The sequence below is a fragment of the Colias eurytheme genome, chromosome 4 (assembly GCF_061535395.1).
Source record: "Colias eurytheme isolate Ceu_HAF_F1 chromosome 4, ilColEury1 Martin Lab GWU primary, whole genome shotgun sequence".
Lineage (NCBI taxonomy): Eukaryota > Metazoa > Arthropoda > Insecta > Lepidoptera > Pieridae > Colias > Colias eurytheme.
Genome location: NC_142983.1, coordinates 568679 through 596006, shown reverse-complemented (window position 1 = coordinate 596006; position 27328 = coordinate 568679). Strand labels below are relative to the sequence as shown.

General features: G+C 34.4%; 3 protein-coding genes across 3 annotated transcripts; all 3 read right to left on the bottom strand.

The window, feature by feature from the left end:
• Positions 1–678: 678 nt before the first annotated feature.
• LOC149908724 (uncharacterized) lies at positions 679–3282 on the bottom strand. Its single transcript, XM_090120311.1, has one exon. The coding sequence runs from the start codon at positions 3278–3280 to the stop codon at positions 815–817; it is 2466 nt and encodes an 821-aa protein (XP_089976437.1). The 5' UTR covers positions 3281–3282; the 3' UTR covers positions 679–814.
• A 13-nt stretch (positions 3283–3295) lies between these two features.
• Positions 3296–5890, bottom strand: LOC149908723 (uncharacterized). Its single transcript, XM_090120312.1, has one exon. The coding sequence runs from the start codon at positions 5760–5762 to the stop codon at positions 3432–3434; it is 2331 nt and encodes a 776-aa protein (XP_089976438.1). The 5' UTR covers positions 5763–5890; the 3' UTR covers positions 3296–3431.
• Positions 5891–5913: 23 nt separating this feature from the next.
• On the bottom strand, positions 5914–14755 carry LOC149908722 (uncharacterized). Its single transcript, XM_090101497.1, has 2 exons — positions 14745–14755; positions 5914–6743 (listed from the first exon to the last, which is right to left on the bottom strand). Exons 1-2 carry the CDS (start codon positions 14753–14755, stop codon positions 6050–6052), a joined length of 705 nt encoding a protein of 234 aa, XP_089957623.1. The 3' UTR covers positions 5914–6049.
• Positions 14756–27328: the final 12573 nt, after the last annotated feature.

Sequence of the window (27328 nt, the reverse complement as noted above, 5' to 3'; positions counted from 1 at the left end):
AATAATAGCGGTACCCGCTTCCATTACAGTTGCATGCTTTAGTTATGAACTTACCTAACAAACGTTCCAGTGAAATCACATTACTAATTTAATTTGTGAAAACATTTGTTTTTCCCGCGCTTTTAACTTTTTTTTCTGGTGAGACAAAGGACTTATGTGTATACAGCCAGGTATAATTGTTTTAGTTCGTTTTCGAATTTGGAATGTCTTTTCGAATTCTTCTTTTTTTAATGGCCAGTCGAAATTGTCTGCGCAATGTGGCATTTATAAAAATGAATTTCCCTTATCTGAATGGAATCTCTCGTTAAAAATTTATTATCTGTCAAACTCATCACGCTTCCTATAAAGTAGCATATTGCCAAAGTATTCTTCGTGAGAATAACTCCGGTGCGAATTGCGTAATCACGATTCAATTCTTTATGAAAGAGACTATTCAAAATTCATTTCCATAGTGATAAGGCATCCTATTCACGAATGGTTGTTAAAGTAGGTCTGGAATAAGTTATGTTTCTCTTGATATAATACTTTTATTGTTATTTATAGAGAAGAATGGTAAATTATTTATTTATTTATTTATTTATTTAACACTTTATTAGTTGTACAATCAGGAAAACCTTAAAATTAGTATTTTCTGATGTTTGATTTTACGCGAGTATTATACATTTAGAAATTAAAGACTTTTTAACGGATTTTAAACGCGATTTATTCATTCTATTATTTTCCCGACGTTTCGAACACTTTACAGCGAGCGTGGTCACGGGGAGACTGAGATGTTATACGTCTTGACGGTCATTCAAAAATTGCTGTTTGTAAACTACCTCCACCTATTCCTCCGTAGTTGGTATGTGGAGTATTTTTCCGGATGTTGGCAGTATTGGCTGATCGTGTCTTCTAGTCTTTTGGTATGTTTGACATGGGGTTTTAAATTCTTAATAACAGGATCCCAGGTGTTAGAAAGTTTCAAACCATCTTCTCTATTGAAATTTGGGTGTTTTTTAATTTCAATAGCCTCGCGCACCAGTCTTGGAAAAAATTTATTTTCTCTGGCAAGGATTTGTGGTTGGTCGAATCTTATGAAGTGGTTGTTGTCCAGTGTGTGTTCACATACCGCAGACTTCTTGTGACGCCGATGCTTGATATCCGCAATGTGCTCCTTCAGTCGGTTGGCAATGCTTCTTTTTGTTTGGCCGATGTATGAGAGTCCACAGTCACAGTCTAACTTGTACACGCCTGCTTCTTGTAGAGGAATATTACTTTTAATTGGTCTCAAGAATTGGTTTATCTTCTTGTGCGGCTTATATATAGTTTTAATTGAAGCTCGTCTTAGGATTCTTCCAATTCTGTCAGTAACTCCCTTCACATATGGTAGGTAGGCCGGTTGTCTTTCAACTGTGTGTGGCTTCGTTCGACTCCTGTGATGCTGTGGAGGCGCCGGCAGCTTGTTGCTACGTAGTACTCGCTTGACATGCTGCAGTTCCCCGCTGAGGTGGGCAGCATCACAGAGGTGGCGGGCTCTCTGAAACAAAGATTTACCGACAGAAGCTAGTTGGCAAGGGTGGTGGTGAGATTCACCATTGAGGTACCTATCAGTATGAGTGGCTTTCCTATACACTGTATGGCTGAGCATGCCATCCCGTCCCCTCATAATTAAAATGTCAAGAAAGGCTAGACGGTTGTTAGTTTCTAACTCCATAGTAAATTGGATGTTTTTGTGTATGGAGTTAAGATGATCTAAAAATGCAGGTATATGTTCAGTAGGGAGTATTGTGAAGGTGTCATCTACATAGCGTTTGTAAAGTCTCGGTTTGACTGGTGCTGTGGCCAAGGCTCTCTCCTCGAAGTCTTCCATAAAAATATCAGCGACAACGGGTGATACTGGAGAGCCCATGGCCACCCCATCAACCTGCATGTAAAATTCACCATTCCACAATAAATAGCCAGATGTAAGGCAATGTTCTAAGATCTCTGCATATTCTAATGGCATATTGTGTTCCCCTAACCTTTTCTTAACAATATTGATGCAATCAGTCACCGGGAGATTAGTAAAAAGAGACTGCACATCAAAGCTAACCATAGTCTCATTGTTTGCGATATTTAGATCTTTTAATATCTCAACAAAATGGTATGAGTCCTTAACATAAGCACTGGTGTTACCTCTAAGGGGAGCGAGCACCCTAGACATGTGTTGTGATAGTTTTTGAGTGGGTGTATCAATTTGACTCACAATAGGTCTTAATGGAGTATTAGTTTTGTGTATTTTAGGTAAGCCATACATCTTGGGAGGTTTCACGCAAGATGGAATAAGATACTTAGTGTCAAGATTTAATGTCGTTTTGTGTTTGTTTATAAGGTCAGTTGTTTGTTTCATTACCTTGTTTGTTGGGTCCTTGTCGACTTTTTTGTAGGTGTTTTCGTCCGACAGTATTTCCGACATTTTGTTGTTGTAATCTGACGTATCCATTATAACCGTTGCGTTTCCTTTGTCAGCTCGGAGTACTATTATATCTTCATTCTTTCGCAGGTGTTTTAAAGCGATAGACTCAGAGCGAGAGATGTTAGGTTTCGGCGGTTTGCAAGTGCGTAGTACACAAGATATGTCTTGCCGAATCGCCTCTGCGTCTTCTTTAAGAATGTTGTTTTTGAATAAAGTATCCTCCACATGACTTATTATTTCTTCGCAAGGTATTTTTTGCGGCGCAGGAGCAAAGTTTAAACCTCTATTCAGTACCTCAATAGTTTTGTTATCAAGAATTTGTTTTGACAGATTGACAACTGCTGTCACTTGAGGTTGACATTCAGTGACGTTTGGATACTCAGATGACATTGAGTTATTCTTCTTGGCCAGTAATCTTTCAAATTTTTGCTTTTGTTTATCCGTGCAGTATTTGAATTTACTATGTGCACGATTATCTAAGATGTTCAAGCACAGTTGCCAATCTGTTTCTAACATAAAATTCTTTAAGTTACTTGCTACATTTTGGATTTCAATGTTGAGCCTTTCAATATCCGATCGGTGTCCAGCAATTACTTTAGATAACAATTTTTGACTTGCCTTGTTTAGAATACTTGCGCTTCCAGCTATGTCCTTTTTTGGTGCTATTCGACAACAAACTGGGATGATATTATGTTCTCGACATTGCTTCATGAAATTCAGGGATGTCAAAAACCTCGAGCGCTTTGTCTTCAGTTCTTCTAAACGGCGAATTTTGTTAGCATTTTCCAGTCCGTACTGGTCTACATAGTATTTTCTGATGTTTGATTTTACGCGAGTATTATACATTTAGAAATTAAAGACTTTTTAACGGATTTTAAACGCGATTTATTCATTCTATTATTTTCCCGACGTTTCGAACACTTTACAGCGAGCGTGGTCACGGGGAGACTGAGATGTTATACGTCTTGACGGTCATTCAAAAATTGCTGTTTGTAAACTACCTCCACCTATTCCTCCGTAGTTGGTATGTGGAGTATTTTTCCGGATGTTGGCAGTATTGGCTGATCGTGTCTTCTAGTCTTTTGGTATGTTTGACATGGGGTTTTAAATTCTTAATAACAGGATCCCAGGTGTTAGAAAGTTTCAAACCATCTTCTCTATTGAAATTTGGGTGTTTTTTAATTTCAATAGCCTCGCGCACCAGTCTTGGAAAAAATTTATTTTCTCTGGCAAGGATTTGTGGTTGGTCGAATCTTATGAAGTGGTTGTTGTCCAGTGTGTGTTCACATACCGCAGACTTCTTGTGACGCCGATGCTTGATATCCGCAATGTGCTCCTTCAGTCGGTTGGCAATGCTTCTTTTTGTTTGGCCGATGTATGAGAGTCCACAGTCACAGTCTAACTTGTACACGCCTGCTTCTTGTAGAGGAATATTACTTTTAATTGGTCTCAAGAATTGGTTTATCTTCTTGTGCGGCTTATATATAGTTTTAATTGAAGCTCGTCTTAGGATTCTTCCAATTCTGTCAGTAACTCCCTTCACATATGGTAGGTAGGCCGGTTGTCTTTCAACTGTGTGTGGCTTCGTTCGACTCCTGTGATGCTGTGGAGGCGCCGGCAGCTTGTTGCTACGTAGTACTCGCTTGACATGCTGCAGTTCCCCGCTGAGGTGGGCAGCATCACAGAGGTGGCGGGCTCTCTGAAACAAAGATTTACCGACAGAAGCTAGTTGGCAAGGGTGGTGGTGAGATTCACCATTGAGGTACCTATCAGTATGAGTGGCTTTCCTATACACTGTATGGCTGAGCATGCCATCCCGTCCCCTCATAATTAAAATGTCAAGAAAGGCTAGACGGTTGTTAGTTTCTAACTCCATAGTAAATTGGATGTTTTTGTGTATGGAGTTAAGATGATCTAAAAATGCAGGTATATGTTCAGTAGGGAGTATTGTGAAGGTGTCATCTACATAGCGTTTGTAAAGTCTCGGTTTGACTGGTGCTGTGGCCAAGGCTCTCTCCTCGAAGTCTTCCATAAAAATATCAGCGACAACGGGTGATACTGGAGAGCCCATGGCCACCCCATCAACCTGCATGTAAAATTCACCATTCCACAATAAATAGCCAGATGTAAGGCAATGTTCTAAGATCTCTGCATATTCTAATGGCATATTGTGTTCCCCTAACCTTTTCTTAACAATATTGATGCAATCAGTCACCGGGAGATTAGTAAAAAGAGACTGCACATCAAAGCTAACCATAGTCTCATTGTTTGCGATATTTAGATCTTTTAATATCTCAACAAAATGGTATGAGTCCTTAACATAAGCACTGGTGTTACCTCTAAGGGGAGCGAGCACCCTAGACATGTGTTGTGATAGTTTTTGAGTGGGTGTATCAATTTGACTCACAATAGGTCTTAATGGAGTATTAGTTTTGTGTATTTTAGGTAAGCCATACATCTTGGGAGGTTTCACGCAAGATGGAATAAGATACTTAGTGTCAAGATTTAATGTCGTTTTGTGTTTGTTTATAAGGTCAGTTGTTTGTTTCATTACCTTGTTTGTTGGGTCCTTGTCGACTTTTTTGTAGGTGTTTTCGTCCGACAGTATTTCCGACATTTTGTTGTTGTAATCTGACGTATCCATTATAACCGTTGCGTTTCCTTTGTCAGCTCGGAGTACTATTATATCTTCATTCTTTCGCAGGTGTTTTAAAGCGATAGACTCAGAGCGAGAGATGTTAGGTTTCGGCGGTTTGCAAGTGCGTAGTACACAAGATATGTCTTGCCGAATCGCCTCTGCGTCTTCTTTAAGAATGTTGTTTTTGAATAAAGTATCCTCCACATGACTTATTATTTCTTCGCAAGGTATTTTTTGCGGCGCAGGAGCAAAGTTTAAACCTCTATTCAGTACCTCAATAGTTTTGTTATCAAGAATTTGTTTTGACAGATTGACAACTGCTGTCACTTGAGGTTGACATTCAGTGACGTTTGGATACTCAGATGACATTGAGTTATTCTTCTTGGCCAGTAATCTTTCAAATTTTTGCTTTTGTTTATCCGTGCAGTATTTGAATTTACTATGTGCACGATTATCTAAGATGTTCAAGCACAGTTGCCAATCTGTTTCTAACATAAAATTCTTTAAGTTACTTGCTACATTTTGGATTTCAATGTTGAGCCTTTCAATATCCGATCGGTGTCCAGCAATTACTTTAGATAACAATTTTTGACTTGCCTTGTTTAGAATACTTGCGCTTCCAGCTATGTCCTTTTTTGGTGCTATTCGACAACAAACTGGGATGATATTATGTTCTCGACATTGCTTCATGAAATTCAGGGATGTCAAAAACCTCGAGCGCTTTGTCTTCAGTTCTTCTAAACGGCGAATTTTGTTAGCATTTTCCAGTCCGTACTGGTCTACATAGTATTTTCTGATGTTTGATTTTACGCGAGTATTATACATTTAGAAATTAAAAAACTTTTTAACGGATTTTAAACGCGATTTATTCATTCTATTATTTTCCCGACGTTTCGAACACTTTACAGCGAGCGTGGTCACGGGGAGACTGAGATGTTATACGTCTTGACGGTCATTCAAAAATTGCTGTTTGTAAACTACCTCCACCTATTCCTCCGTAGTTGGTATGTGGAGTATTTTTCCGGATGTTGGCAGTATTGGCTGATCGTGTCTTCTAGTCTTTTGGTATGTTTGACATGGGGTTTTAAATTCTTAATAACAGGATCCCAGGTGTTAGAAAGTTTCAAACCATCTTCTCTATTGAAATTTGGGTGTTTTTTAATTTCAATAGCCTCGCGCACCAGTCTTGGAAAAAATTTATTTTCTCTGGCAAGGATTTGTGGTTGGTCGAATCTTATGAAGTGGTTGTTGTCCAGTGTGTGTTCACATACCGCAGACTTCTTGTGACGCCGATGCTTGATATCCGCAATGTGCTCCTTCAGTCGGTTGGCAATGCTTCTTTTTGTTTGGCCGATGTATGAGAGTCCACAGTCACAGTCTAACTTGTACACGCCTGCTTCTTGTAGAGGAATATTACTTTTAATTGGTCTCAAGAATTGGTTTATCTTCTTGTGCGGCTTATATATAGTTTTAATTGAAGCTCGTCTTAGGATTCTTCCAATTCTGTCAGTAACTCCCTTCACATATGGTAGGTAGGCCGGTTGTCTTTCAACTGTGTGTGGCTTCGTTCGACTCCTGTGATGCTGTGGAGGCGCCGGCAGCTTGTTGCTACGTAGTACTCGCTTGACATGCTGCAGTTCCCCGCTGAGCCGCTTCCAATTCTTTCTAAACCTTAAAATTACTTACAGCTAAAAAACAGAGTACAACTAACTTGGCGGCCTTATCACTACGTAGTGATCTCTTCCAGGCAACCACGGTAAAAGGTAACGAGCAAAAAGGTACGCGGGACGAGAACAGGAAAAAAAAAAAAAATAATAATAATAGCAAGAAAAACCAAGAAAAAGAAGAGTTTTTTATCATACAAACATGTGTCTACATAAATTAATACATATCTAAATATATATAATATCATATACTTACATACATGTACAAAGATAATAAATATAAATCTACATAGACGCATACATAAATAAAATAAATAGGTATACATACAAATTATATATATACATAAATATTATATATCATATTCTGAAGGAAACACACCGATATTAAATAAAATACCTATATATATAAATGCCATGCATATCTATACATAAATACCACATAAACTACTACATACATGTAAAATAATAAAAGAATGTTACTGATCCGGATCAACAGCGGAGAGAAAGTGTTGTCTCACAAGATTTTTAAACTCCGAAGCGGTCCTGGCTTGTCGAATGTTTAACGGCAGAGAATTCCATAACTTCACGGAAATTGCTGCGAATGACTTGCCATAGAAATTTGTGCGTCGGCATGGAACACGCAAGATAAGTCTGTCCTCAGAGCGAAGTGAATAGCTTTCATTGTGCAAGAAGGAAAAATTGGACTTGAGGTAGGAAGGAGCAAAGGGATTAAAAAGGATACGGAACAGTAGTTGCAAATAGTGTAGATCCCGGCGAAGTCGGATAGGGAGCCACTTGAGCTTTTTCCTGAAAGAAGAAACATGGTCATATTTTCGAAGGCCGAAAATAAATCTAATACAGAAATTTTGAAGACGCTCAAGTTTATCAAGATGCTCGGCTGTTAAATCAGGAAAACATGCATCAGCGTAATCAAGTATGGGAAGGAGAAGGGATTGCGCTAGCGTAATTTTAGTAGGAATAGGCAAGAAGTTACGAAGCCGCCGGAGCGTAGCAGAAGCAGCATATATCCTACGGCTTAGTTCCTGGATATGGAAAGACCAAGATAAAGTTTGGTCAAGCAACACACCTAAATTTCTGACTACCGTTTTGTAAGGCAAAGCAACGTCACCAATTTTAATGTTTGGCAAAATACCCCAGTCAATTTCCGAAATTAGGTAAGGACTACCAACTATGATAACATTGCTTTTAGCTGGGTTGATTTTCAGACCAAATTCGCTACACCAGTTAGTTATATTAGATAGTTCGAAATTAGAAGAATGTATTGCCTTAGGTAGGTCAGCAAGGGTGGACTGAGTATATATCTGTAAGTCGTCAGCATACATATGGTACAGAGACGTCAGCCGGGAACATAAGGAGTTAATGAAGATGGAGAAGAGGAGAGGAGACAGAACGCCGCCCTGAGGAACACCGGCAGAGACCGCACACCAAGATGAGTACTTAGTATCCACCAAGACACGCTGCCTCCGGCCGTGCAGGTAGGAATGGAACCAGTCAATTACCGAAGGGGAAATGTTAAGTACACGCAGCAGACCCAGCAGTACGTCAAAGTCTACAGTTGTAAAAGCGTTGCTGAAATCTAATAGAGTAAGTACTGTGAGCTGCTTATGTTTGGAATTATGTTTGGAATTATGTTTGGAATAGTAAAAGATATAATTAAATAACATTATTTATCTAAATTTTTCATGTCTGTTACAAATGATTCACGTAAAAAATAATCCATACTAATATTATAAATGCGAAAGTAACTCTGTCTGTCTGTCTGTTACTCAATCACGCCTAAACTACTGAACCAATTTGCATGAAATTTGGTATGGAGATATTTTGATACCCGAGAAAGGACATAGGCTACCTTTTATGGCGAAATATGTACCTACCACGGGCGAAGCCGGGGCGGACCACTAGTATTAGATATATGTGCGAGCGCTATAGATATAAAACTAAAACAATATTATTCAGATAGAGAGACTGAAATTGTTTTCACAATACATTAGTATGCTGTGTAGTTCGTAAATTAGTTATAAACACTTCATTTGGTCCAATAGCAACAAATATTCAGAACCTTTATCGCCTTTCTGCGTTGTTACCTTTAATAAATTGTTATTTCTTTTATGTAAATTTAAGCTTTGACGTCTGGAATGGTATAATAAAAATATTGTTGCTGTTTAAAATTGCTTGGCGCGGTTTTACGTTCGCGTCTGGACGTCGATTTTCTTTGTAGTTAGTTTTTTTTTTTGTTTATATTCACTTGATAGTAAATAAGAGACTCTCAGTAAGTATGAGTGTCTGAGTATATGCTTATTTTACACTTGGTTAAAAATAATTGTGCTTGTGTGGTATCTAGATAGTAGCTTATATTATTATGATATTATTTAATAGGCATATTTACAAAATTACATTCGAACCATAATATACGCAAAAGTAAGAAATAAGGTAATAGATGATTAAATTGATTGATGTAATGAAAATATTTTCAGGGTAATAAGATCTTATGTATAATTGCAAATAGTGTCGAATTTAGACATTATTTTTTATTTAATTATATTATTCTTGATAATATATAAAATATCATTCATACATAGCATTGATTTATTAGCAAAATCAGTTTTGACAAATTCTAGTTCCTTAACTAAATATCTAAAGTTTATCAAAACACTGAAACCCCAAAGACCTTCAGAATTCAGATCTTATACGTCGGATATGGAACGGATTCCCGGAAGGAATAGCACAAGAAAACAAGCTGCAGAGCTTGTAATAGCACATCCATCTAAAATACTGTAAATTTTATTAGGTAGTATGTACCTACGTACTGAGAATACCCTATTGGTACTACGTAGTAGTTTAGTAGTCTGTGATGCTAGGCAATAACATTATTTCAATAATAGATATGTTATGATTTGCCGGTCAAATTGATAACATTTTGGACTTTGGACTTTAGTTTTGCAGTGCAAGTGCAGCTTCTTCTCAAATAGTTGTATATTTAGAATTAGAAGAGTATTCTAATTTAATTTTCTAACACTATTGTTCACTTAAGACATTACAGAGCCCCAAGCTATGAAACGGCTCTACACAAAAAAAAAAATGTGTGCGTGTACTAGAGTACACACGTAAGAAGTGAAACTTCTTTATGTCCTTATTTTTCAAAAAATAATTTACTATATACAATATTAAAGAAATACGTTAGTCACACGCTCGTCGCTACCTACTTAAATATTTACACCGGCCGCTGCTGCAACTCGCTCGCTTCGCTCGCTCGGCTCGTGCGGTAGTTCAAAAGTTAACCTAAGATGCTCGTCGCTTCGCTCCTCGCTACCTATTTACATATTTACACCGGCTGCTGCTGCAACTCGCTCGCTTCGCTCGCTCGGCTCGTGCGGTAGTTCAAAAGTTAACCTAAGATGCTCGTCGCTTCGCTCCTCGCTACCTATTTACATATTTACACCGGCTGCTGCTGCAACTCGCTCGCTTCGCTCGCTCGGCTCGTGCGGTAGTTCAAAAGTTAACCTAAGATGCTCGTCGCTTCGCTCCTCGCTATCTATTTGAATATTTACGCCGGCCACTGCCGCGACTCGCTCGCTTCGCTCGCTTGGCTCGTGCGGTAGTTCAAAAGTTAACCTAAGATGCTCGTCGCTTCGCTCCTCGCTACCTATTTGAATATTTACGCCGGCCACTGCCGTTTTCAGCTTATAAAGGATTTCGACTTAGGCGGATTTTGATTGGACAGAGAGTTTGAGGTTTATTCTTATAAATTTTGAATTCATAAAATTATAATTGAACACCTGACACCAATCAAGCAAACACGTGTTTACGTGAGTCATAGATTTATTATCGTATACTCCTAAAATATTTTATAAGAAACAATAGTGTACTTACATTGTCGGCACTTTCTTAAAGTCGGTAACTTATTTTTGATCGAACAATAGAGGTAATAAATTCCTAATGATCAAGTTGTAAAGGTTGTAAAATAAAAAATATTCTATATTAAAACGTATATATATAATATGTGCGTCATTAATTTCTGACTGTTTCGAAATTTGGTGCAAAATAAAATAGTGTGTAAATAAAATTTGTAAAAAATCAATAAAATAAAACAATTGAGTAAAGATCTATAGGCATATTATGTATGTATTTATACAAGATATGTATATATATTTATACAGGGAACTTCTCAACGTGTTATCTATGAAATTATACTTTTACTCAATTGTTTAATTTTATTTACACACTGTTTTATTTTGCATCAAATCTCGAAACAGTCAGAAATTAATGACGCACATAGTACATAATATATACATATTAAGACAGAGGTTAAGCTTAAATAACTTGAAAAATAAATAACATGATCACGCCCACGTGTTGGTGTTTTAAAAAATTCAATCATAAACTGAGAATAACTGTAAATATTTTAGAATTAGAAAAATAAATATGTACCACAATAACATTCAAGTATTAGAAAAAATTTATACATAATTCCACCCACGTGCTAGTGTATCTATACATATTATCTATACATATTATAATAAAATTGAAAAAATTGAAAAATACAATCAAAAAGTGAGGTTAATTTTAAATAACTTAGAAAAATAAATACCATAATTACACCTAAGTATTAGAAAAAGATATGTAATTACTTACTTTTTTTTTAAATTCACTGGAATTAGAATAATTAAAATAAACACTTTGATTGTGCTGATCACTTTAATATAATATTATCACGTCACCATAGAGCGTTGGAAATAAATACGAGTGCAATAGAAAAACGGTCAAGTAAAGTGGTAGGACGTACGTTAAAACGATACGATATCCCTACTCCGCTGGAGAAAGTATACGTCGAATCACGCGTGGTAGGGATAAGAAAAAAAATGTCACGAGTACGGCGTAACGCAAAAATGTAACGCGCGCGGCGTAACGCAAAAAATGTAACGCGCGCGGCGTAACGCAAAAAATGTCTCACAAAATTTTTGTCCACCCCCGATAAAGAAGTTTCACTTCAACAAAATAAAAAAATTTGTCACATAGCCGTTATCCGTACAACCTACTTCTAAGACTTGTTATAGATCTCAACAATTACATGTCAAGTAAATTAATTATACAAAGTATTTTATATTTTCAAAAGAGAGCATTCAATAGCAGAATGTAAAACGTCAGCCATTTTATGAAATGAAAAATGTATTCCTAACGCTGTTCTATTATGCTGTTACGATAAAGCCTAAATGTGATTTGATAATTTTATGGCGGCACTTACATATACTTAGCCGTTTTATGGGCGAGCAAACATAAAGTGCAGCAAAAAATTATATTGTGATTGCTTGTAAATCCTGGCTTTATATTATCTTTAAGATCTAACGTTACATCCTCTCTAGTATATTTGAAAAATTCATGTAATAGGTATGTTAAAAACTTCCTGTTTTTATTAGACCTAGACCACTTCTTTAGTCAGCTATCGATTTTTTCCTATTAAGTATATGAAATTACTAGGTACTTATTATTTACACCACGCTAATAAATAATTATCAAACCTTTAATCATAACTTTTTGGGACAAATACATCCCACCAAAAACATTTTCATGTAAAATGTTGCCAAGACGAGCCCATATGACTCGCACTGTCAAAAAGTTATCAGATCTCATGTAGAGCCAAGCTTCTAACACTACACGCCCTAACTCTACAAGGCCTAACTTCACAAACTCTACACCTTAGTAAAAATATGTGGCTTGGCCATTTCGCTACATTCACATCGGCGTAAGGTGAAAAATTAATTCACTGTTCATTACTTTTGTGTTATACAATAGTTCTTGTAGTAACGAACGGCCAAGCCACATACTTTGACTAAGGTGTAGAGTTTGTAAAGTTAGGCCTTGTAGAGTTAGGGCGTGTAGTGTTAGAAGCTTGGCTCTACATGAGATCTGATAACTTTTTGACAGTGCGAGTCATATGGGCTCGTCTTGGCAACATTTTACATGAAAAAGTTTTTGGTGGGATTTCATTTCTTTTTGTAAGTTGTTTGTAACAAAATTTTTTTTTATTTTTAGCTACTGTGTGGACGTAAGAGGCAGGAGACGTTCGCAACACTTCTATTCATTCATATTTATATGATCTGATCTGAAGTATATGTCTCAATATATGTCGATTTAATTTTTAATTTTTTTTTAACAAGGAGTACCTATACATATATATATCTAGGGGAACCAAGTTTTAGATTATTAGATTAGACCTCTAGCGTCATCAAAATTTAATTTAAAATTACAGGTCTCATACAAACTCCCATCCCCTAGTTTAAGGGGTTGGGGGATGAAAGTTACAAGTTTTATAATTTTTTTGTTGTTTGTGTGCTAATACTAGCTTACATACAAAATTTCAGCTTTCTAGGACATTAGGAAATACCTTAAGAATTTTGATGATCATCAGTGAGTCAGTGACGAAATTAGCGTTTTTTAGATATAAATAAAATCTGAAGTATAAAATCTAATGTAATTAAAACTTAATATGTTCAATAAGTCCGCTATTGACAATATATCCCGAAAATTTTGTTGATCTAGCATAATCCAAACCCAAGTTATGAGGGTTCAAAAAAACGTCGAAGCGCTTCGAGAAAAGGTAGGTAGTGCCCGTGCGTTTCGCTTGGCTCGTCTTGGCGGGGGCACTACCGTGCCCCCAGATTATGATAAATTTTCAGTATCTCTTCCTATTTGCTTATTATTATGTTTTCTTTATTATTGCTCTTGGCAAACATTTTGAATGTCTAATCACGTCATATTACATTACTCTTTTATGAGACGCGGCTGGTAAAGGAACTAATGACGTGGAACGAAACTATAACACAATAGAAAAGAAAATAAACAATTTAATTTTTTTTTGTTTGTGATTTCAAAACGGTTAAGGTATACTGAGGTTATAGTTCATCATCATCATCAGCCCATATACGTTCCCACTGCTAGAACACGGGCTTCCTATGAGCATATATTTTAAATTACTATATTCTAATTAAATAAAAATGCTATTTGTATTCTTATTATATACAAAATTCCGTAAATAACCCTCATTCTGACAATATTTGTCTATTAAAACATAACCTCCCACACAAACGAAAGCACCTTATAAACGGTGCACTTATTCATCAATGTCAACCTAAAAATTTCCATCTACATTCAAATGAATGCAATCCTAATAAATTTCCACTCCCCTCAGTTATATTAAATATGAGTCCAAATGATAAATATTCAATTGAGTGCATGAATAATTAAAGTTGAGATAAAGCAAGTCCATTAAAATCTCTAATGATATTGGCAAGCTTCGACACTAGGGAAAACTGAGATATTGTTTAAATTATACATTGAATTGGTGTTACATTTCTGTTTTCATGAGTATGGTATTCATAATAATTTTGAACGTTCTTTTCGCGTTATTATGCAGTTTTCTATTCATGTTTGAAGTTTCGATCTCTTCATAGAGATTCATGTAGAAAGTTATTAATGGAGTGACTTTTTGGTGATTGTACCTATACTTTACGAGTTTAGACTAACTACATTTTATTAGATTAGCTTTAAGAGATAGTTTGAAATTGATTGTATTGGTTTTTGAAATAACATTCGCTGGAAAACAGTTAGGTATATAAATGTAAAAATCCCTATTTTAGTTTTATAATTTCTTTCCACCATTTGCAAAACGATAAACTGCCAATCTATACTAATATACCTAAAGCTGAAGAGTTTGTTTGTTTGAACGCGCTAATCTTAGGATCTACTGGTTTGATTTGAAAAATTATTTCGGTGTTAGATAGCCCGTTCATCGAGGAAGGCTATATATTTATCATCACGCTAAGAACAATAGGAGCGGAGCCACGCGGGTGAAACCGCGGAGCGTAGCTAGTTACTAATAATAATATTTCAATGTTACCATTAAAAGTATTGAATAAACATGAAAACTGAGACCTGTATTTCTCTGGAGACTGGTCAGCTAATGAATATTATATGAATTTCGCCGACTTACCAATACCCCATTACCGTACTACGTGAGTTTATGAAATATAAAGCGGCCGGACGTGAGATGTTACTCTTTGGTCGAATAAACCGGCAAAATTATGAAGGCCTTGGCTGCCTTGTTTTGTGAACTGATTATGTACTTTGTTATAGGGCGGGTTATCTTTGAAAGAAGACTCAGGTTATTTTTGACTATGAGTATTGAGTATATTAGGTTGCGTATAATTATTGAAGTTTAGATACTTATTGCTTTTTAGTTTTTTTAGATACACACATACGTAGTAAGTATGTAAGGTAGCATTCTTAGTATTCTTCAATTTGAATGGATGGTATGTCATAGATATAGACAACATTTTTATGGGCAATAGACAAGACTTGTACAATTATTATATTATAGCTAAGAATGTTTCGTCATATTGACGTGGATTTTTTCCGCATAACTGAAAAATGTTGTTTATCCGAAAAATAAAAATTGAAATATATTTTTCATTAATCCTGTTTCCATACTAGAGCCTTGACTTTGATAGCCAATCAGTTACCAACTAAATTCCCAAAAATCCAAGCTTTCAGCATAATACTCGTATTAACAATTACCCGTATATTTTCTACAAAAAGCCTCCAATTAAGTAGCAAAAGGAATCCATAGTTTCGCTTGGTGCGATGCCAAACGATCAGCTTCTAAGTCAATTGCCAAATTGCAAGTTAATGGGAATGTGTGATTAATGTTGAGAGCACTGTATAACCTTCGTCTATTGTAAATACAGTATTTAGGAGGAAATTAAAAATTTACAACGGTTAAAGCATGTACTTACCTATTGAATCTAATGCGTAAGCACTTAACAGTGCAATCGCAAGTGCTATTTTAGGCGAACAGACAATTTATACTTTAGATATTAATCAGAAGGGCTTGTTTTTATTGTTAACTAGCGGTCCGCCCAGGCTTCGCCCGTGGTACATGTCTACGTCCATAACAACCATCCTCGTACTTCAAGGTATACTATTATAAAAAAAGAATTATCGAAATCGGTCCACCCGTTCACGCGTGATGTAAGGATTCATTTTTATATCATACTAGATTCCGCCCACGACTTTGTACGTGCATCCCCGTTTTTCCCCGTTCCCGCAAGAATTTCGGGAAATCCTTTCTGCGGATGCCTACGTCCTAACATCTACCTGCATGCCAAATTTTAGCCCGATACATCCAGTGGTTTGGGCTGTGCCTTGATAGATCAATATATCAGTCACCTTTGAGTTTTATATATATAGATAGAGATTTTTCAAACCTTGGTTAAAACTTATCCGTTCTATAAAATATTATACAATTGAGTATTCAGGAATATATAAATCTCATCTGTAAAATGTGAAAAGTCGGGCTCTACAACGAAATTTGGATAACTAAACAAATTAAGTTAAGATTTTTGGTTATTTCACAATTTACAGTGTAAATAGTGATAATAATAGAACATACAGCTTGTAAAATTCATTAATGTTTCCCACAAAACTCCTCATTTAGTGTAAAATAAACACAAATAATACTCGGGTTTAGTTAGTCCTTTGATTTGTTATTTGCGCTCGCTCGGCGACAAACTTCATATTATGATAGTCTTGTAAAACATGTCGGTTTTATTTATTCAAACATATTTTACTAAAACAAACTGTAATGATAATAAAATTTGGATCGTGAAGAAATATATTAAGAAATATTGAATGAAGGAATTTCCAAGTTTTTACGGATTTAAAATGCAACATATTTACTACTCAACTATATGACTTTTTCTGATTTATTTTATTACATAGAATAACATCTCTTTTTATTAGCAACATAAAACTGAAGACCGTTTTTAAAAAAAATCCTGTAAGTAAAGTTTCTTAAGCCATACAAGGCACATGCCAAAGACATACATACACTCGAAAACCCATCTACTTCTAGCACAATGAAAAACAGCAATAAAAAAAAATAAGTGAACAGTCCTACTAAACAAAAGATACAAATTAAAATGAAACTATATTTCATTATCACCAAAATTCGAACACAGCAGAACTGTGTCATTGAAATAGCTGCTTTAATACAGAGATAAAGAATCTCTTTTGAAAAATACCCTCAATAAATGGTCACCCAATTGAACAGGAACGTATTTCACTGGTAATAGTTCAATTTTCAATGCGATAGTCTATTGTAGTGGCAATTTGTAATACACATTATAGCATTCTATCTTTGTCGTCGAAGTGTGAAAATTCTTTGAAACCTAACAATAGCGTTTGTTCTTGTATTGGGAATCAAGTTGAGATGCGAATTGAAAATGTTGTGAGTACAAAAACATAATGTTGTTTTTGTTTCTAGGATCTTGGCTGAAGAATGGATGGAGTGAGGCAATTAATTAGCTGTGTGGAAATGAGATGATTTTTGAGACACATTCACGGGTTTTATCTTATACTAGCTTCCGCCCGCGACTCCGTCCGCGCGGTAAAATTAAGATTTATTTTTTTTCTACGTATTTTTCCGGGATAAAAAGTATCCTATTTTATGCCCAGGATAATAAAGTATAATTATACCAAGTTTCATCGAAATCGAACCGTTAGTTTTCACGTGATGCCTTCACACACAGACAGACAGACAAAAATTATTTTAATCACATATTTGGGTTTGGTATCGATCCAGTAACACCCCCTGCTATTTATTTTTTCAATATTTTCAATGTACAGAATTGACCCTTCTACAGATTTATTATATGTATAGATTATAGTACTGAAAATCCTGAACATAAAGATATTCTTATTGAAATTTGGAATAATCACAAATGTCTTCTAAAATGCTTGCACTAATCGAGCCCACTTAATGCACTACGTCTTGGAAACAAAAACAAAAACACATACTATAACTACACTCTAATAACCATATTATTATTTTCTACTAGCGGTCCGCCCCGGCTTCGCCCGTGGTACATGTTTACGTTTTCTCTACATAAGAACCATCCTCGTACTTCAAGGAATATAATAAAAAAAGAATTATCGAAATCGGTTCAGCCGTTCTCGAGTTATGCGCTTACCAACACATTTTGCGATTCATTTTTATATATAAGAGAAGATATACTGTGCTATAACGGAAGGATACACACCACGAATGAATATACTATAAGAAATCAAAGGCCATGAATGCTAACCAATGCATAAAACATCTTCAATACATTTAACTTCTACTTTTGCGCACCAGCTCATAAAAGAAGCTTATTACCAAACGCAACCCCACCTACATAGAACTAACGCCATTTTCCAGAACCTTCCAACGAACTGTACGCACCTTCAGAAATCCCAAAGAAAAGGACGTGTTAAATATTTAAAACTCACTGCTTAGGCTGAAGGAACAGCGTCCTTTCATGTGAACATGTTTTAACGGCACAAAAGGTGTAATTCCAGGCTTAAAAGAGTCTTAGTAGTTGTGAAACACGCCACGATGAAAATAAATACTGAAAGACCATTCATAGTTTTTTACTGCTCCTTACTGGTAATTTCTCAGAAGCTTATTTTGTAAGTTTCTTTTTGAGTCTTTCACAAATTGTTTAGTTTGAGCCGCCTGTTTTTGCTGGTGATATTATTGGTGTTATTTTTATTTTATAGTGGAAATAACAAGGATAAAATTCTTTTAAGAGATGCATTAAGGGCTATTATTGATGGCAGTGCGATGCCTAGAGCTTTGTGTGATTTATTGTAACGAATATTCAAAATATAAGTTCAATCATATTATGATATTGAAATGACCACCATAACGTCTTAAAGCAGTATTTATTCCAGTTCCAAACATGACAGCGCTATATAGATCGTCTAGTACCATCACTTTCCCATACTGGAAACAATACTGCTCTAGACATCAAGGTATCATATAAACAATACATGACAAATACAGAGCAGACATCACGTGTCCCCGTTTGTTATCTAATACAACTTGCCAAAACTTCTGCGCCACTTTAATTACAATCAACAAAACATAATTATCCAAAACCACGTCTCCATGTGGGTTTGAACAACTGAGATTAAAACCAGCGTAGATCTGTACTTGCTATTCCATAATTAAATAGTTTGAAGTTCACATAAGCCTGTTATTGTGAAGTGCGTTTAGAATTGTCGTTTTACAATTGTTGTGATTTAGATTTGAGTGACAATGTTGTGGTAGGGTTCATAGAAGGTACATAATTGTTGGAAAATATATTTTTAGTAGTATAATAGTAAGTAAGGTCATACATATTTATAAAAAAGCAGTATAAACATGAGCATTCGTCGTCCAAACGTGTTTAAATATTATGTTCTACAAAAATCGCGATGTGGCAGATTTTTTTTTATAGAAACAATATCCATAAAAAAGGGTGAGAAATTGAACATAAAGAATTGATTAGTTGCTTTTATTACCACCATTCATTTATTCCAAAATCAAATATAATAATAATATATAAGCCAATCAAGTATACCCCCGAAACGTTACAGCCGATGAAGTTCAATGACTTCTAATTACAGTTTTAATGGACCTTCGGATATCGGTTAACCGGATTGAGATATAAATCGAGCTCATTGTTTCAATGACTGAGGCCTGCTTTTAAAACTTTGCCAGCTTAGCAGTTGAGCTTGCGATGAATGACTCGAGGCGACATTTAATTGATTATTTAGAATTATCCTCTGTTTATCGATCGGTGATAAAGAATAATAAAAATGTATCATTCTGAAAAAGAAGAAAGAACATTTTGCCCAACAAAAGAATAAGGATCAGCATATTAATTCCAACGGGTCAACATCATACCTAAAAGATAATAATGTGGGATTTTATATATAATTTAGTGAGAGAGTTAGGAATAAAACCTAGTCTAAATCATTTAGAGTTATATTATTAACCCGACGTTTTCACAGTTTACAGCGAACGTAGTCACTCCCCATGAACTCGCACGTATCTTTAATTTGTAAATATAATACTCGAGTAAATTCAAACACAAGAAAATACTAGTCTATATCAATGAAAAATGTTTTTATTGGTAGGTTATGGTAGTCTGATCTTTTGCCTTTAAGGCAAATTATTATGGAACCGCGTTCGAGTTTCTAGGAAGTAGCAGATGAGATACTCCGAGATCACGATTACTTTTATCAGACCAGTGAGTTAATCGGTTATCTGGTGGCAAAATATAATTATTCTACTGAAAATTTATAGAGCCACGAGTATCACATATATTTACAAAATATATCTATAGTAAGAGTTTGTTTGTTTGTTAGAACGCTCTAATCTCAGGAACTACTGGCCCGATTTGAAAAATTATTTCGTTACTAGATAGCCCATTTATCGAGGAAGGCTATAGGCTATATCATCACGCTAAAAACCAACAGGAGCAGAGCAATGTGGGCAAAACCGCGCGGCAACAGCTAATACTACATAATTCCATCATTACCACATCAGTAAAACTTATTTTCTGAGTGCATTTTGTTATTTTACAACAGTATTAAGTATACGTTAGTTGTTACGACTAACTTCGGCACGTTTATAAAGTTTGCTCTCGCAGCTCTTAGATTTTATTCAGGATTTGCTAAATAAACATTTTTCTGTTTGGCCAGTCCTAGTGGAAAATTCTAGATCGCATTGTATGTAGTTGATCGTGATTCAGACAGGTCTGTTAGTTCAATAACATGCTAAAATTTGAATGTGTGTGAAAATTGTCCTGTCCTGAAATATTTATTTTTGAATAAGAGAGAGGGAGTCTTTTTATGGAAGATTATGCCTGATAACTAAGTTATTGATATATTTGAAACGCGAAATGTCAAGTAAATACATTATTTAAGAGTATTAAAATAAATCATTTTAATACTCCTTTTGAAATATCATTGTAGGATGCAAAACAATTAGACCATTCGTCTTATTCATTGGCACATTAACGGCATCTATTGCATCTCATAAATGTATTGGATAAGTTTACTTTTTTATTAATCTATTCAATTTTACTGCTGCTTCTTTTGGTCTTTTGCGTTGTTCAAGGTAAGAATAAGATGGTGAATGTTTTCCGTTTTTAATGTTCCGCATTTCTTGTTCCATTTTCCATGTTTTATGCCCAATGTTCCAAGTTTCGTGATCACTGTTTTATCTTTACTAATATTGTGTAGAATTGAGCATTCATTTGCATGCAAGACGCAGCTTCATCCCTGTTATTATCGCCTAATTGCAATGCTAATTGTGTAAATCTATCAGATTAATGACGACTATTCGATTGCATTCTATGTAATGATTGATTTATGGTAATGTACCGTGTATTTTAATGAGCCTAATTCTTTTTGTTTTATATATTTTTTTGTGATGAATGATGATTGATTTTGTTTTAAAATTATATTATACTTATAAGGTAAAATTTAATACATAAGTAAAACTAAGTATACAATCTTGTAACGTTGTAAGTTGTTTTCTTTTTTTTAATATTTTCCTGTAGCTGAAAATAAAATAAATCATTTACAGATAGTAAATAGAATCTGTGAATCTACATTTAAAACAAATTATAATTTTTGTTTATATGCCAGAAGCATTAGTTGTGTTTATTATGTTTTAACCATGTTTTAACTCTTGACATGTTACGGTTTTTTCCATTATTGCTGCATTGTTTTAATGGCGTGTTTCATTACTAGATGACCATTTAGAAAGTCAAGGAGGCTTCCTCAAGAATGCGAACATATTAAAACTAAATACTACCATCATTCTCAATGTGACTGTTATCGAGCCTTAATATTCAAAAGCTATCCTTATCACAAAAGCTTTAAGCAAACTGAGATTAAAACCCAAGTCCAGTTATCAATTTGGAAAGAAACCTAATGGAGCGTTTGTAATTTTGCGAAGTTTTCATTATCCACGACTAAGTTCTGTCTTTTGTGAGAAGATTCTTTGTGACGAATAGGCGATTGTCTGCCAGCCATTGTTGGTTCTAACCGAATACTGGCCGATATTAAATTTCTAACAAGCTATATGTTACAAGGATATCGACTTATGTTTGATATTGTACATTTATATAAGAAATATTATTGTACTGCTATAATATGTATATGTTATTTTCAAGGAACGAGGAGATAATAAAAAAACATAAACACGATTACTACCTATATATTTTGGTATGGCTACTATCTTTTGGTATGGCTTTATTGAATGTTCACAATCACATTTTCCTGTTTCATATTTAATTATTTATTTAAAATTATATAACTACAAGCTTTCCGCCCGCGGCTTCGCCCGCTTTGTCTAAAACATAATAAATTATATACTATATCTATTAAAAAAACCACATCAAAATCCGTTGCGTAGTTTTAAAGATTTAAGCATACATAGGGACATAGGGACAGAGAAAGTGACTTTGTTTTATACTATGTAGTGATGATGGTTTCCATAACACAAGCGAAAGCTTAGTATGGGATCAGATCGTGCCGTGTGTGAAAATTGTCCTGTCCTGAAATATTAAATATTAATTATAGTGTGTGAAAAAAATGCCTAAATATATTTTTTTTTACACTAAACTAACTACAGATCCGTTAGTTATATTGTGACCTTTACAATTTTAGTTGATATAAAAAAATGTCTGCATGTTCTTCCTTACTTTAATGCTGGTTTTCTTTCAACGCCTGTAATTACAACCGAACAAATAACATTATTTTTATTAGAGTAATTTATTTTTTGGATTTTCACAAAGACAGGTGAATTTTGTTACAGAATAATATCTCTGTATTTCTCTTCTCGTTTCAACTTCCATCAATGTATTACATTATATAGAGAAATGTAAAGAGAATAAAATTATTTCTTAAGTGCTATCAAATATTAATGAATTCACGTAAAAGAATTCCTCCGTAGAGACAACGTACGGAACAACCTAATGTTCTATTAACTTCTGAAAAATATGAAAATATGAACCTGTGAAGAATATTCATTCTTGTATACATTAACAGCTATTTAATACTAGATTTCCGCCCGCGGCCTCGCCCGCGTTTTCAAAGGAAAACCCGCATAGTTCCCGTTCCCGTGGGATTTCCGGGATAAAACCTATCCTATGTGTTAATCCAAGTTACCCTCTATATGTGTGCTAAATTTCATTGTAATCGGTTCAGTAGTTTTTACGTGAAAGAGTAACAAACATCCATACATCCATACATCCATACATCCATACATCCATACAAACTTTCACATTTATAATATTATAATAGGATTACGTATTAATTGTAAGTAACTAGGTACTCATCTAGAAACTTCTTATAGAAACTATTACAAATTTGCCTTAAGCAACACATTTTAAATTAGGTACCAAATGGTTCTAGAAACAAATAGGTATATTTAGGGGTAATTTTTCAATCCTTGGTTAAAACTTTTTCGTCATGTATAAAACTACCATTTTAAAAACGTTTTCTAATTGCCCGTATTTGACAGTTTACGTGACATTTTAATTTTATTGTGTAATACTTTATTGGACGGATAAGTTTTATCCAAGCATTGAAAAATCGGCCCAGTGAAATAGAAATAGCTAATAGTGATTTATTTTCTTGGAATACAACAAAGTAATGAAAAAGTTTTAAGAAATATAAAGTTTAATTAATATTTTAATTGGAATAAACAGAGACATAATTAATAAAAATTAAGTCTAAAACGTTGCAATAAAAAATAGCTATTTTTGAAATAAATTAAATACTGCTTTCAAGACAAAATTATTCCTCTTGTGAACCCAAAATAGATATCATAATATACTAAAGATTGTATTAATTGATAAACTATTTGCGATCATTCAATATTCACTTAATAAAGATTCTGAGAACTCAAACTTTCACTTACAAACTAGACGAAATATCTTACTAAATACTTAGACCTAACTTATTAAGATTTAGTTCTTAAGTGACCCTAAGTTACGGCCAATGTCGGGCTTAATCAACGCGTGAACTTCAACATTGTGTATTATGTAAGTTAATATTTAACAGTGGGGTCTCTTTGTCTTTGTGGTTAAACTGTTGTTAGAACACAGACAAGTTTGTTTGCTACAAAAATTGGGTAAGAAATATATTTAACGTAATGCGTTACTCATAATGTTTTTTAGTATGCTTAGTATAAGATTTGAACCAATGAAATCAGTGGTACCAAATCCATTATATGAAAAGCACTTTCTATGAAGAAAATCCGGTAAGAAACTCCGTAGTTGCTCTTGTAATTTTTTTATACTAAACCAAAATCGTCGCCTTACTCCAAGACGTGACGGTATTGCCATGACCCGACCTTGAAATTTTACTCTCAAAGCGCCTGAAGAAGTTTCACTTTAAAAGTTATAGTTCGTCGTTATTGCAGTATTCAAACGTAACCGTATGTTTCTACATCTTCATCTGCAACTCCACAGTACTTAACACCTAATTTATCTTAATATATTTATCTTAATATATAGTATATTATGTTAATCACGGTGCGTTCGTCATATAACGAAAACGCGTTTTAACCTGTTAGCTGCCATAAAAACATTATAATCTATACTAGCGGTCCGCCCCGGCTTCGCCCGTGGTACCTACATGTTTAAACTATCCTATCTCTCAAGTTGGATCGAACTGCACATGGTGTGCGAATTTTATTATAATCGGTTAAGTGGTTTAGGAGTCCATTGAGGACAAACATTATGACACGAGATTTATATAATATAATCTATATGAATGTATATGTATGTACATAGCATTAAAGTATAATTTGTTGAATCTATCCAGTCATCCCCTAATCGCTGGATTATAATCTATTACGTCATGATTGATCTCTCGTTGTATTCATTATAGCATGATAATATCATGTAGCTTATAAGATAGATATAAGAATAATTTATTCTTCAGTTATTGGTGAATGGTGAACACCATAAAAAACTACAATGTTGAAAAAAGATTGTACCAACGTCATTACGCTCCCTTTAGTTTTCTATAAAGATTGACAGAATACAATAAATTAAAACTGCGTCTTTTAAAATTAAAATATTTTATAGCAAACTTTTTGCTCACTGTTTGTTTGCTTTGGAAAAAGTTCTTGCCATGATTTTTAGTTTCCTTTGAGAAAAATCTTCGTGTTGATGATACTTATATAAAACGAGGATTATAGTGAAGTGAATTCCTATGTACCCCAGTGGGGTAAGGGGCAGATGCATTATACATCTGTTTCACTGATCGATTTTCTTTAGGGACAAGTAGGTGATCAGCCTTCTGTGTCCAGTCAGACCGAGACATTTTTTTTTCTTTGTCTCCACCGGGAATCGAACCCAGGACCCCTCGGTTCTACGCTCATGGGTCAACCACTGTACCAAGGAGGCGGTCGATTTAAATACACTCCGTACAGTAAATACTCGGGAATTTGCTTATTTATTTTTTATTTTTTTTATTAATATATTCTAATGAATAACTGAGTTTTCTAGTTGAAAATACAGCCGCACGGAGACCACTCAAAAAAGTTAAACTATGTCGCTGTCAAAGTGAGGAAAACTCGTAAAATTATCATAGCTTAACGCCGGTCCCGCCCGTCTAAACACAGTCATTTCGCACAATGCCTTTATATTAACCCCATTTGAAGTAATGCTGAATTTATGCCTCCCCACATCGTAAAGGACTGACGGGATTAGGGCAATCGCTCATTTGGAAGTTATATTTTAAACGTCTTTATGTTGGATTGTGTGCGCTGTTGTAACGGTACTTTTCGACCATTTTCTTTCAATATTTCGTTTCTATGATATTTTCCGTTCTTTTATTTAATTTGTTAAGCGGTTTGTATTGAGATTTATCAAAATTGAGTAGCTTACACGGCCTTCTGTTTACCTGCAGAATTTGCGGTCTAACAATATAAAAAAATATTCTTGATAACAAATTATTTGGCGTAGATGTATAGCAAAAAATGTTTTTAGTTTAGTAGATACGTTTGACCAATTAGTTTGTACGTAGTTCATGCATCTAGCAAGTGTGCGCTTACCCTTACAATTCTAGGCAGTTATGCCGTACCTTTAAATAAATAAATAAATAAATAAATCGTTTATTTGCAAGTAAACATGGTATACACAGGTGTCAAGAATAAGATACATTATTTCAGCATGTTTAGCCGTTATTCAACGGCATGCAAATACATTTTACATTTATAGATATACATTTTATATTATGTCCTCTTAATTTTATTTTATTAAAATCAATTCATTTGTTATTCATTCACATTATTATAATTAATATTTCACAATTCATTCATATTCATTACAAAAATTACATACATTATTACCAAATCAATATTAAGACGCAAGTAGACAATGTTAATTACGAGTTTAGATATTCTTTAACACTATAAAAACATTTCTGTTGAAGCCATTTATGAAGTTCTTTAAAAAATAATTTAGTATCTAAGTTTTTTAATTTAGTTGGCACTTTATTATATATTTTTACACTCATACAAAGACAGTTTTTATTATATTTTTTTAATCTAGGATTATCTTTTAAAATTAGTTTACTTGGATCTCTGCGACTACGGCTATTTAAATCACTTGCCTTTTTATAAAGATACATATGCTTAGTCACAAACACGCACATATCATAAATGTAAAGAGATGGCAATGGCAGCAGACAAAGTTTTTTAAATATCGGCTTACAGGACTGATCCGATCTCATACCACATAAGGCCCGTATACATCTCTTTTGAGCCAGAAATGCTCTTGTTATATCGGTACTATTGCCCCAGATAACAAGGCCATAACGCAAAACAGATTCCACGTAAGCGTAATAAGAAGTAAGTGCGGTTTTTAAGTTTGTAACCCTTCTTACTTGCCTTAATGCATAAACAAATTTATTTAATCTAATACACACATTTTCTATATGTAGTTTCCAGTCTATATTTGTATCTATTGTCACACCTAGAAACTTTATTTCATTTTTTGCTTGTATTTTAGGAATGTCAAAGTTAAATTTATTAAATTGTAAAAATTTTGTTTTGTCCAAATTTATTTTCAAATCATTAATGTCAAGCCATTTTATTATGTTGTCAATACTATAATTAATGTCATTTATGTGGTCATGTATATTATTTTTGTCAGAAGTTACAATTAAAGAAATGTCGTCAGCAAATAAGATGCACTTGTGATTTGTTATATTAACTATGTCATTCACATATAATACAAAAAGAATTGGACCAAGTACACTGCCTTGCGGTACGCCATATTTTATTATTTCGTAGTCAGAAAAATAATGCGTTATTTCATCGTTTTTATTTACTTCAGAAATTGTTACACACTGCTGCCTATTTTGAAGGTAAGATCTTATCCAGTGAAGCGTTTGCCCTCTTATACCGTACGATTCTAGTTTTTTTAATAGTTTATAGTGTGACACGAAGTCGAACGCTTTGGAAAGGTCAAAGAAAAGAGCTGTAGTTAATTTATTTTGATTAATGCTGCCTAAAACTTTATCCATCAGGGAATATATAGCCAATGTGGTTGATTTATTTTTCTGAAACGCATACTGATCTTTAGCAATAATATTAAATTTATCACAAAAATTAACTAGTCTTTTATGCATACACTTTTCAAAGATTTTTGATAGAATGGGTACCAAAGTAATAGGTCGATA